Raw genomic sequence first — 13,185 nt, forward strand, 5'->3', positions numbered from 1 at the left:
TCATAATCCCGACGGTCTATATACCGACACCCATTGACCGATGGTCGAAATCCCGACAAGGTCTAAATACCGACACGGACTAAATACCGACATGTAAAATACCGACAAGGTCTAAATACCGACATGTGAAATGCCGACAGGTCGAAATACCGACATGCATTTTTTGATGTTTTTTTGTGTGTATGTCGACATAAATGAACATGGACACCATATAAAGTGTACCGCTGCGCTCGCCATGCTTCGGGCACGGTGCCTCCCTGCGCTCGGCACACTATTATATTCCCCCTCCAGGTCCACTGGGACGGTAAAGTATGAACAAGTCGGTTTTAATGAAAAAAATCATGAAAAACTTGTGTCGGTATTTCGACCTGTCGGCATTTTACATGTCGGTATTTAGACCTTGTCGGTATTTTACATGTCGGTATTTAGTCCGTGTCGGTATTTAGACCTTGTCGGGATTTCGACCATCGGTCAATGGGTGTCGGTATATAGTCCGTCGGGATTATGATTGGAGGTAAAGCGACTGCATCCCGCTTTAATATATGTGCATATTCAATGTGTCAAATTGCGCTGTCACTAGCATACTGTCATGCAGCCACACCACTCCTGCCGTACCAAACAAGAAAAACGACTTCCCTGGGCCAGGAGGCGGCGTTATAAGGAGGCTGGACCGATGCATGCTGGGAGCCCCAAAAGCTTAAACCGTTTGGTGCCCACACTTCTGACGCCACCTACAACCCAATGTGTATCCTGTGGATCTACTGTGGACCCTGAAGGAAACAGTGTCTTTAATCGTGGTCAAATATATGACATACTGGGAAACGCAATGCACAGGAGACATCAAAAGAAATAGATGTGTGCTTTCTAGACTCTCTTCAATAGTCATTTAGAGCAAAACTATGAGGGAGTAAAGTACCTGAAAGGTAGTGTAATACTGCAACATAAACTATATACAGAATAATCTATTATAACACAAAAAGGCACATTCTAAAAATAGTAAATAGGAAGTGAGCACTGGGTATTGAGTGACAAGATAAAGCAAGGCAGTGCTCGGTCAGGGTAAAGGCCCAAAACTATATTTCATTAGATTCAAGACATTACCTAGGCAAACTGTGCGTGATTGCATGTAAAACTTTCCCCAACAGTCCGTGCGTGAAAATTACTCGCCATCTACGTGAATTGTTATTTAAGATGACGCGATCTCGGTGTCGCTCTTAGGACGTGCAAACGGTTCCTTGCAGGTGTGTATTCTCTGATGTTTGACAAGATATGATTTCAGCGGAAAACACTTCCCACAGTAAGAGCAGGGAAACTCCTGCTCCCCCGCGTGCGTCTTCTCGTGTTTGAGAAGATACGCCTTCTGCGTAAAACATTTCCCGCAGTACGAGCAGGGAAACGGTTTCTCGTCGGTGTGGATCTTCTGGTGATACACCAGGTGCGACCTGTGAGCGAAGCACTTCCCGCAGTCGGGACAGGGAAACGGTTTCTCGCCGCTGTGAATGGCCATGTGCCGGTCGAAGCTGGACTTCTGGGTGAAACAGGTGCCACACTCGGAGCAGGAAAATGGCTTCTCGCCGGTATGGCTTTTCTGGTGCCTGGCCAGATCTGTCCTGCGCATGAAATTCTTCCCGCAGCCAAAACAGGAAAATGGCTTCTCGCCGGTGTGCGACTTGCGGTGACTGTGGAGGATGGTTTTACGGGAGAAGCATTTCCCACACTCGGCGCAGGCAAAGGGCTTCTCGGCCGAGTGGATGGTCTGATGCTCCACCAGATGGGCCTTCTTGGTAAAACACTTCCCACAATCGGAGCATATGAAAGGCTTCTCTCCTGTGTGGATTCTCTGATGGATGACCAGGTAGGACTTCTGCGTAAAACATTTCCCGCAATCGGTGCAGGGAAACGGCCTCTCACCCGCGTGGATTTTCATGTGTCTGAAGAGACTGGATTTCTGTGTAAAACATTTCTCGCACTCGGAGCATGAGAAGGGCTTCTCGCCCGTGTGGACCCGCTGGTGTAAAAGGAGACCGGTTTTTCGAGTAAAACACTTCCCGCACTCGGAGCAGGGAAATATTTTATCACCTGTCTGAGTTATACTGTGCGTGACAATATCAGAGGGACATATCTCATAGGCAGAAGGGTCAGAGGATACATCTGCTGAATAAATGCCTGCGGCACTGGGGTTTTCTCCTGGGGAATCCGGCGGGATGTCCTCATCTTCTATCTTACAATTTGGAGATGAAATGGGGTGCCCGTCCGAGGTATTCCCGCTGTCGTGCTGATCTGCAAAGAACAAAACAATGCATGGAAATAAGAAGCATGTATTAATCTCTAATTCATACAAAATAGCGTTGTTTTTATTGTTATTACCATGAGGAACAATGAACAATCATGTTTTATATTACAATTTCTAAGAATTACAATGATAAAATAAAAAAAATGTACAGCTGTAATCTTTAATGGCATATTCTATGACAGCTGAATAGTAAGCGGTCTTATGTATATAGCTGCAGCATGTTTGTTATAAGGCGTGGGCACCAGGCTCTGTTAGTAAAGGTTAACTTGCCCGTTGCCCGGGATCCTCTCTAGACCAGACAGGGCCAAACTGCGGCTGTCCATCTATTGTGGTTCTGCACATCCCAGAATGCCCTAACACAGCTTTAGGGGAATATTCAATAACAGTTGGGTCCATTCCGACATGCAGTTATCGGAATGGACCCGACAACCCAATTCAAAAGAGCGGGCAAATCCGACTGCCCCCGGTACATGCTGTAACAGATGATCAAACACATTGTTGTCAACGTTTCAGGGCACCCCAGCGCTTTCATCAGGACTACATCAAGCAAAACAGCAAGCATAAAACCAAGTAGGCTGGCTTACCTTAAATACCATAACAGGAGTGAAAGGCGCGAATCTCTTGTGGTCAGTCAGGTGTTATGGTCACTCCCTATTATGGTATTTACAGTGCGGTTTTGCTTGATGTAGGCCTGAGGAAAGGCATGGGAGCCCTGAAACCTTGACAACAATATGCTTGATCATCTGTTTAGACTTTACATGCTGGGGCTGTATCTGGTAAATTGAGAAGCTGTTTCTATTAACACATTTTAAGTTTATGCCACATTCTGTTCCCCAGTTATCATGTATGTATTAATTATTACTCACCTGAAGAGTCTTCCTCGTCATTATACGGCTGATCATCTCCCTCCTGTATCTCCTCCTCTTCTTCATCATCATCTATTACTTCAACTTTAATATCAAGCAGGTCATCAACCTAAATAATCCACAAAACAAAGGAAACACCACATTTAATAAGGTCTGGTCTAATAATTTGATAAAGGTACAAGAATACTTTGATATTTTTTTTTATTTGGAGGGACCCTGCTTTCCACCTACTTGATACTCCTCTGAGATACCTTGATTCTCCTCTGTGTGATCCGGGGAATATGGAGAACTGGGACAACTCTCTGGGCTATGTCTGTACATGGATCCATCTGTAGGAGACACATAGCGGCTGAATATTTTGTTTACATGTGATTATCATATGTGTCTAAGTGTCTTCAAGGATTTTCCGCACTACTAGGTGATTGGTGTCAAAGGTGAAACATCAAAACCAACTTCTGCAATAGTTAGTAGCTACCCCAAGCCTCATCCTCCTCTCCACACCTCTTTCCACTCATTTTACCCAGATCACCTTTTCACCTGTCTCCCCCACCACTGGGGACAAAATCCACATCCTCATCTTCAACACCCCTCCCTCTACCTGCCCACTTCACCCCATTCCTTTACCACCTGTTCTGCTCACTCTCTCCTGCTGCTTGCTACCACCTTGTGTATGTGTTCAACCAGTCTTTTGTCTCACTCACCCTTAAGAAACCCTCTCTCCATGCTGAACCTCTCTTCTTCGCTTTGGACCCAACCTTTGAGAGGACTGTATACTTTCACCTCGCCACATTCCTATTTCCCCCCTCTTAAATCTAGTTTCTGCCCCCTCCACCCCACTGACACTGCCTTCATCATGGGCACCAGTGACCTTCTAACCGCCAAGCCTAAAGGCCACATCTCTCCTCATCCTACTTCATCGGTCTACAGCCTTCAACATGGTCAACCACCCTTCTCCTCTGTAACCCTCTGTAACACCCTCATTCACAAATCTGTTCTCTCTCTTGGTTCTTTTCCCACCTCTCCATCCAATCCTTCTCAATCTCTAGCTCCCCTCCTTTGCTCCACCAGTAGGATTCCCCCATGGGTCCATCCTTCTTTTCCACCCTTTGTAATCCCATCACCATCCATGGTCTACAATAGCATCTTTACGTTGATGACACTCAAAACAAACTGAATATTCATCGTATTTATACTGATTATGGACAAGGAGTATATGAACAGCCACCGTTAGAATTAGGGTGAGGGGTCGACATTTAAGATGTCGACTTTATGGCAGCATCGACATGTTCAAATTCTGCATGTCAACATTATGATCATGGCAACATGTACTCTGTTGACATGGAGTACCTGCCTACATACTGTAGCCTATGATTGTTGACATTATAAATGAACCTGGCAGGCAGACATAAAAGATGCTCTTTGTTATACATTAAGCTACAGCGTCCTCTTACCCAATGCTATGAGGGGCCGGTGATTCTCCTTCATAATGTCCTTGTACAGACCCTTGTGTCCTTCCTTATTGAAATGGACAGTGACGTCCTCACACCTTGTAGGAACCTGACACACACAATGATACAGTCATCACCCAAACACATCCCCTGGTGTTACTGTGTAATGCCCCATTCCCAGCAGTCACCTCTCCAGTCATCACCCAGATACATCCCCTGGTGTTACTGTATAATGTCCCATTCCCAGCAGTCACCTCTCCAGTCATCACCCAGACACATCCCCTGGTGTTACTGTATAATGTCCCATTCCCAGCAGTCACCTCTCCAGTCATCACCCAGACACGTCCCCTGGTGTTACTGTATAATATCCCATTCCCAGCAGTCACCTCTCCAGTCATCACCCAGACACATCCCCTGGTGTTACTGTATAATGTCCCATTCCCAGCAGTCACCTCTCCAGTCATCACCCAGACACATCCCCTGGTGTTACTGTATAATGTCCTATTCCCAGCAGTCACCTCTCCAGTCATCACCCAGACACATCCCCTGGTGTTACTGTATAATGTCCCATTCCCAGCAGTCACCTCTCCAGTCATCACCCAGACACATCCCCTGGTGTTACTGTATAATGTCCCATTCCCAGCAGTCACCTCTCCAGTCATCACCCAGACACATCCCCTGGTGTTACTGTATAATGTCCCATTCCCAGCAGTCACCTTTCCAGTCATCACCCAGACACATCCCCTGGTGTTACTGTATAATGCCCCATTCCCAGCAGTCACCTCTCCAGTCATCACCCAGACACATCTCCTGGTGTTACTGTATAATGCCCCATTCCCAGCAGTCACCTCTCCAGTCATCACCCAGACACATCACCCGGTGTTACTGTATAATGCCCCATTCCCAGCAGTCACCTCTCCAGTCATCACCCAGACACATCCCCTGCTATTACTGTATAATGTCCCATTCCCAGCAGTCACCTCTCCAGTTATCACCCAGACACATCACCTGGTGTTACTGTATAATGCCCCATTCCCAGCAGTCACCTCTCCAGTCAGCAGCTGAATGATCTTGTTGGTGAGTTCCAGGATCTTCTGGTCATTGTGTCTCTCATGTATCAATGAGTGAGGTGGAGGCACCGGGATGGGGCTCTGGGTCCTGCCCAGTCATCGACATACGGGGATGGCTGATGAGTGACACACACTCACCAAATGTCTTCCACACAACTGCGTAATCCTGTATAATGAAAATACAGTGATACATTTCACTACCTATTACATAAGACTAACTAGTAGTTCATAGAATCCCAGTAGTAAGTAACACTTCCAAAATCCCTCACCTCTCCACTGTTTTATTTACAGAGATAAGAGCAATGTTAATGTTACACACCTTGAACCCCTCCCCTCCCTAGTCAGGTACCTGTGTTAGTAATGGAGATAATAGCGACATCATTGTGACATTCCCAGACTCCCTCACCTCCCCAGTCAGGTCCCTGTGTCAGTAATAGAGATAAGAGTGATGTCACTGCGACCCTACCAGACCACCTCAGAGGCCTGCGGGGATGGTGGCGACCCAATGTTAGAGAGCTAACACATTATGAAATCAGTGATCGATCCATGGTTTACCTCTTGGTAAATTGTGGAGAAGAGTAGAGACTTTTGTAATCTACACTCAGGCGATCTGAAACTTGAGTCCTCAGTCGTAGACTTGCGTCCTGCTGTGAGGGAGGCGGCTGCTTCCTTCCTGACCGCCCACGTAGACCTTGTTTCCTCAATCTCTCTCTGAACAGTGGGTGATTGTGGTATAAGTCACCAGCAAATCACTTCTAGTCCTTGCCGACCATTTATTATTATACTATCCTTTCTATCCTAATCTCTTACACGGTTGGTACGAAGATCGGTGTCTCCATGAAGGGTTAATTTCAGAGCACTGATCAATTAATAAATATAACAAACACTAGGGGCAATGAAAATAAAGGCAGGTTAGCCCTATGCCAGGCGTGATGCTCATCTATGTACTTACTCACTGAACTGGCATTGGCAAGTTTGGGTATGGTTCATTAGATCATGAAAAAGGTCCACAGTCAAAATGGCTGACATGAAAAAGTTCAACAGGTCGACATTGAATGGTTGACACAGGTTTTTATGTGCATTTTTGGGTGCCATTTTGTATGTTTAACCACACGTGACCCCAATTAGTGTACCACTTCACTCGTCATGCTCCGGGCAAGGTGCCCTGCTGCACTCAGTATGGGTTACTGCCCCCAACCGTAATCCACGTGGATGGTAAAGTATGAAATAGCTGAAAAAAGTGAATCAATTTGTTTTACAAAGTTGTGTCAACCCTTTGTATTGTCTACCTTGTACCTGTTTCCTAATGCATGTTGACCATTTGGGGTCCACCTATTGAAGGTTGATCTACCAACTGGATTCCGGCAAGTGTATCCCAACAAAGTCACCATTGAGTAAGGAGACCTCATAAAGCTGGTGCTGGGGTGATAAGGTCATTAGGTCGACATGGTCACTAGATTGACATGGAAAAAGGTCGACATGATTTTTTCCCATTTTTTTATTCAATTTTTTTTAACTTTTTCATACTTTACGATCCACGTGGAATACGAGAAGAGTAACCTGTGCCGAGTGCAGCGGTAGTGGATCGAGGCACCTTGCCCGAAGCATGGCGAGCACTAATTAGGGTTCCCCGTCACTTTACGACGAAAACAACACCAAAAAAAGGTCAAAAAACTCATCTCGTCCTTTTTCCATGTCGACCTAGTGACCATGTAGACCAATAGTGGTCGACCTATTGACCCATACCCGGTGTTGGGATCCTGGCAAGGGCAGAACGCATTTTACCCATGTGGGCGTTATTACTTGAAGCATGTCACGATACTTGTTTAAATGTAGTAGATAAAATGGGGTGGTGTTCAGTTTGCCGGCTGTCGGGATCCCGGCGCATAGTATACCGGCGCCGGAATCCCAACACCTGACATACCAACACTTTTTCTCCCTCTTGGAGGTCCACGACTCCCCTGGAGGGAGAATAAATAGCGTGGCCCCAGCGTGGTGAGCGCAGCGAGCCCGCAAGGGGCTCATTTGCATTCGCCATGCTGTCGGTATGCCGGCGGTCGGGATCCCGGCGCCGGTATGCTGGTCGCCGGCATAACATACTACACCCGATATAATGGCTAAGGGGATCTGTCTTTACATTAGGTTTAAATGCACCCACTGCCGATCCCCGATAACGGCACTGTCATTCCATTTGTAAGGTGCTATATTATGCTTTGTAAGACAATGAGATCGATAGCAGCAGACGCCTGCCCCGTAATGTGCCGTATAAATGCCACATCAACTCGCCCCGGGTTCAGGGCTACCGTAAGTGCGGCATATGAGTGCACTTACCCGCTATGCAGCCCGAGGCAACTTGCATCTACCCCAAGGTTGCCGGTCGACCATATTTACTTTACTTTCACACCCCTGGTTGTAGGGATCCACTGAGTTTGCACAGAAAAACGCAGGCGTGCCAGGAAAAACGCAGGCGTGGCTGGGCGGGTGTGTGACGTCAAATCCGGAACTGAATAATCTGAAGTGATCACAAGCGCTGAGTAGGTTTTGAGCTACTCTGAAACTACACAAAGAATTTTTGTAGCCGCAATGCGATACATTCGTTCACACTTCTGCTAAGCTAAAATACACTCCCAGTGGGCGGCTACAGATACTTTACATAAGTCCAATCTTTGGTGTATACTGGAGTATGACAAGAAATGCTCTGCCTCACCTCACGTCACTGTGGAACACCTTCCGGAACCGCAGCTCTTCTGTGCAATAAACTGGAAGTAAGTAACAACCGTACTGGTCCCAGGCAGAGCGACTTATAATGCTCTGCTATAGTCTGCATGAGTAGCAGTAATGCTGTGGGGGACGGGGACGGGGATTTATAGGTGAACGAATATATGGTAGCTGGCATCCGTGGTATACAATTATTCTACTGTATGAGAGAAGACACATACGAGTACCCCCGCTGTGTCTGAGGCTCTGAATGGTTCTACCTAAAGAATCTGGGCTGTTAAGACTATGTGCCACCTTACCCAGCTTTCTGGTGGCATCAGTAATAAAATGGCATGACGTCACATCCATGATGGCATAAGGGTGTAAGGGCGCTGTTCAGGCATCGCAGGCTGTGCCCTTATCTTCCCACCATGGAAGGCACCCCCATTCAGGGAATGGGACGTTTCTCCCAACCTGACCCCTGGATCGGGAAGGGGACAGAAGCCCCACACATGGGGAGCACAGGGAGAGGTGCTAATGGCTGCATCCCATTATCTGAATCAATGACATCAGCAGACACTGATGACATCATCACAGGCAAGATAACAATACTTTGTACATTGCATAGTTCTCCATAGGGATTATAGCCCAGTATGTATGCATGGGGTGAGGGGGCGCAGCTGCACAGTGATACTCTATGGCACACACAGTAATAGTCACATACAATACAGTTATAGCATACACTGAGTCACTGAAATAAATATATATATCATGATAGCACTAGTGTCACACAGACAACACCCAGCCCTGCAGGAAGGGCCCATCATCACACGAGGAGACATTTACCTGCAGCTGCTGCTGGTACCTTTAATATTGTCGCTTCTCTCTTTCTCTCTGGCTGCTGCCAGCTTCCTGTAGACGTCACTTCCGGCCCGCTGTGCGTTCCACGGCTCCCTGCCATCACTGTAGATGGAGCGTGTGACGTCACCAAACGACCCAGAGCGTCCACTTCATCACCAGGGAAAGACCTGTGTTACAATAAGCGCGTCTCCAGCTGTCCCCTCAGCGCAAGGGGACCATCTTGTTGTTGCCCAAAAACTTTTCCGACCTACAATAAGCAGGACCTGCTGTGATTATAAGACTACAAGTCCCGAAATTCCCTATTCTCTCTCCACTGTCCAGTCCTCTCTATTTCCTGTTACTAGATGGCATATGCTGAAGAGGAGGATCTGTGTTACTGTACTGAGGTAATAGGTCTGATTGTATGCTTTATTACTGAGCTGGTAATAACCTGATATTGTATTATTATTATTATTATTATTATTATTATAATAAGAATAGTTTTTTTTTATATTGTAGTTTATCATTATTATTAATAATAATAATAATTATTATTATTATTACTATCATTATTAATAAACTATAATATAACAAAACATTTTAATTAAAATAATAATAACAATCATGATAACAATAATAGTAATAATTATTAATAAATAATAATAATAATAGTAAATAATAAGAAATATTTTTAATAATCATAACAATATTAATAATAATTAAATAAAAATTAATAATAATAAATAATAAGAATTATTATTAATAATAATAATAATAAAAAATAAATAATAATAATAATAACTATTGTTAATAATAATAATAATAATAATAATAATAATAATAATAATAAATAACTATGGGGCATTAAACCCAGTTTGTGAGGTAAAATGGCAGGGGGCACACAGTTTTTATTTTGGTATCAGTTACCTGCAGAATTTTATCCACTGTAATTCTCAATAGGCTTTAACGCAGCTTTTTTTTCTCACAGCCCCAGAGCAGGTGCACAGCTGGTGAAAATCGCTATTTTAAGGTAATAATGTCAGGAATTGGTTCAGAACCCCTGGAATAACCCCTCTAATGAATCATTAGGCAATTATAAGCTTTTTACTTAACTTACTTTGGGTAATAATTACATGTCATTATTGGGGTGATGTTCTGCAAAACGAAAAATAATGAGCTGAAAGATGTGATAAGTATATGGAGGCATTGAATGGCTGTGACAGGCGTATGGGGCGCTGTATGGCTGGGAGAGGCGTATGGGGGCACTAAATGGATGGGACAGACGTATGGACACTGTTTGTGGATAGGACAGGTGTATGGGGGCGCTGTATGGCTGGGAGAGGCTTATAGGGGCGATGAATGGAGAGCATCCAGGCAGCAACAGTAACTGAGACCTGACGCAGACATTTGCGCCCCACTTGCACACATATTTTAACCATTTGTCTTTGTGCATAAGATGCATTTTTGCACCTAATGCATCAATTAAACATAAACCCCTCTGTAATACAGCAGGAACAGCCCAAAAGTTTTGGTTACGAATAAAAAACAAGTTTTGCTCACGTGTACTTGCAAAAGCACAGCTGATGCCTGCAGGGCCGTCTTTACAGCAGTGTAGGCCCCTGGGCACAGCAATGCACTGGGCCCCCTACCCATCCTCCGGCGGTAGGGGGGGATCCGGATTGAAAGTCGACAGTAACTAGGTCGATAGGGTGTCTAGGTCGACAGGGTCTTTAGGTCGACATGTTCTAGGTGGAAAGGTCAAAAGGTCGACATGAGTTTTTACAATTTTTTTCTTTTTTGTAACCTTTTCATACTTAACGATCCACGTGGACTACGATTGGAACGGTAAAGTGTGCCAGGCGGTAGCGGAGCGAAGGCACCATGCCCGAAGCATGGCGAGCGAAGCGGTGCACTAATTGGGGTTCCCAGTCACTCTACGAAGAAAACGACACCAAAATAACATTAAAAACGCATGTCGACCTTTTGACCTGTTGACCTAGAACATGTCGACCTAGTTACTGTCGACCAATAGTGGTTGACCTAGACATTGTCGACCTAGTTACTGTCGACTTTCAATACCACACACCGGTAGGGGTGGGGGCTGCTATCAGCGGCAGCTTTGATGTCCTGTGGGCGGTAGGGGGTGTTCTATCTTCAGCTCAGCATGTAGGACCTGGAGCAGTAATTTCTGTTAATTACTCCATTACTGCACAGATGGGGCTAAACTGTAGAAGGGGTCATTGGGCTGAACGAAGAAGCCCTAGTACATGACTTCCAGGGTGGTAGGGGGTGTTTAATATGTAGGGGAGGGGTGGATAGTGGAGTGGGCTTAATATTTATAATTTTCCGGTGGGAGGGCAGCTTGCGTGACTGCAGATATCTCAAGTTCCTGAAAATATATTTCTTAGCTTTGAATGGGATAAAAATCTAGAGAAACTCACCTTTCAGAAGGTTCTGGATACTTGGGGATCAGAGTTCAGGAGATGATGCAATCCACCAACGAATATATAAAACTGCATGTTAGGCGTGTGGAGCTGGAGCAGGGACCAGCTGCTGGAAGGCTGATATCTCTGGTTCTGGGCATAGTAGAGACAAGCTGCCAGTGTCCACTGAAAGGGGAGACTCCCAGCTTTAGGATTATACCCTCAGAAAAACTCTTAAATCAGAAAGAACCCGAGATATCTGGCTGGGAAGAGCAATTAACAGGATTGGTTGGAGACCACTGCTTTCAAGTCAGATATCTCTGGTTCCCCGGGGCCGATTTTCAAAAATCTGGTACCCCTGGAGAGAGGGGACCCTCAGCTATAAGCCTAGGGCCTTTATACTCCTGGGGCCCTTGGGCAAGAGCCCATTGAGCCCATACGAAAAGACGGCCCTGGATGCCTCAGTGTCAAAGAAACCAATCAGTCCCCTGTCAGCACAGCGTTTGCATGCAGCCAATCAGAAGCTTAGTGCTTGTGTTGGTCATCATCTGCTTTTTGCACTTATCCTGCAGTCTGGCTATCTCAGGCGTATGCCCATCTGTGTTCTGGGCTGCTTGTGTTCGTAGTTGTGCAAACATGCCCTTACTCTACTCCACCGATGTTATGCCCTTGCTCTGATGAATGTAGCCCCAAGATGGCCTAAATAGGGATGGACATCGGTGGGTTGTCCATGGTACCATTGATGGATTACCTCGATGGTGATCCATCAATGGTTTTACCAGTCAATGGTCATCCCTGCATTGCTGTGTAATGAAATGTGGACCAGTCAGAGCCCGGGGGCGTGACTTCGCGGGTGTCAGGAGGCAGGGCTAAGCTCAGTGCCCTGACACTTCGAGAAAAATAAAAAAAAGATTCAGTGAACCATCGATGGCAGGAAACCATCTGGTTCTTCCCATCGATGGTAAAAGTATTTTACATCGGCCATAGACCATCAATGATTTCGAATCATCGATGGTCTATGGCCAGCCCTATGCCTAAATGGCAGGATTACACCATCCGAATGGGCCCCGTTCCCTAATGGTCCATTCCTCACCCCTGTGCTGAGCCTGTTTTATGGATGATCATAATTCAACATGGTCTGCGATTACATACTGTGTGTCTGGGAAGTGTTCTCACTCCCAAGAGCTTTGATCCTTACTGATGGGGGCAGTCCTATTTATGGGCCTAATTCAGACCTGATCGCAGCAGCAAATTTGTTAGCAGTTGGGCAAAAGCATGTGCACTGCAGGTGGGGCAGATGTAACATGTGCAGAGAGAGTTAGATTTGGGTGGGTTATTTTGTTTCTGTGCAGGGTAAATACTGGCTGCTTTATTTTTACACTGCAATTTAGATTGCTGTGCACTAATTGGGGTTCCCGGTCACTCTACGAAGAAAACAACACCAAAATAACATTAAAAACTCATGTCGACCTTTTGACCCGTCGACCTAGAACATGTCGACCTAAAGACCCTGTCGACCTAGACACCCTGTCGACCTAGTTACTGTCG

The 13,185-nt window shown here is 45.7% G+C and overlaps 1 protein-coding gene across 1 annotated transcript in view; it reads right to left on the reverse strand.

Moving 5' to 3' along the window:
* Positions 1-454: 454 nt before the first annotated feature.
* LOC134984001 (zinc finger protein 135-like) overlaps positions 455-13,185 on the reverse strand; it is a 41,033-nt gene continuing 28,302 nt past the window's right edge. Inside the window, exons 8-13 of the mRNA XM_063949660.1 lie at positions 5,816-5,843; positions 5,654-5,771; positions 4,611-4,716; positions 3,391-3,488; positions 3,160-3,268; positions 455-2,280 (exon numbers count right to left, since the gene is read on the reverse strand). Of these exons, the coding sequence (XP_063805730.1) occupies positions 1,187-2,280; positions 3,160-3,268; positions 3,391-3,488; positions 4,611-4,716; positions 5,654-5,771; positions 5,816-5,843 (1,553 nt within the window). The 3' untranslated portion in view covers positions 455-1,186. The remainder of the gene's footprint in view (positions 2,281-3,159; positions 3,269-3,390; positions 3,489-4,610; positions 4,717-5,653; positions 5,772-5,815; positions 5,844-13,185) is intronic.

The sequence above is a fragment of the Pseudophryne corroboree genome, assembly GCF_028390025.1.
Source record: "Pseudophryne corroboree isolate aPseCor3 chromosome 3 unlocalized genomic scaffold, aPseCor3.hap2 SUPER_3_unloc_3, whole genome shotgun sequence".
NCBI lineage: Eukaryota > Metazoa > Chordata > Amphibia > Anura > Myobatrachidae > Pseudophryne > Pseudophryne corroboree.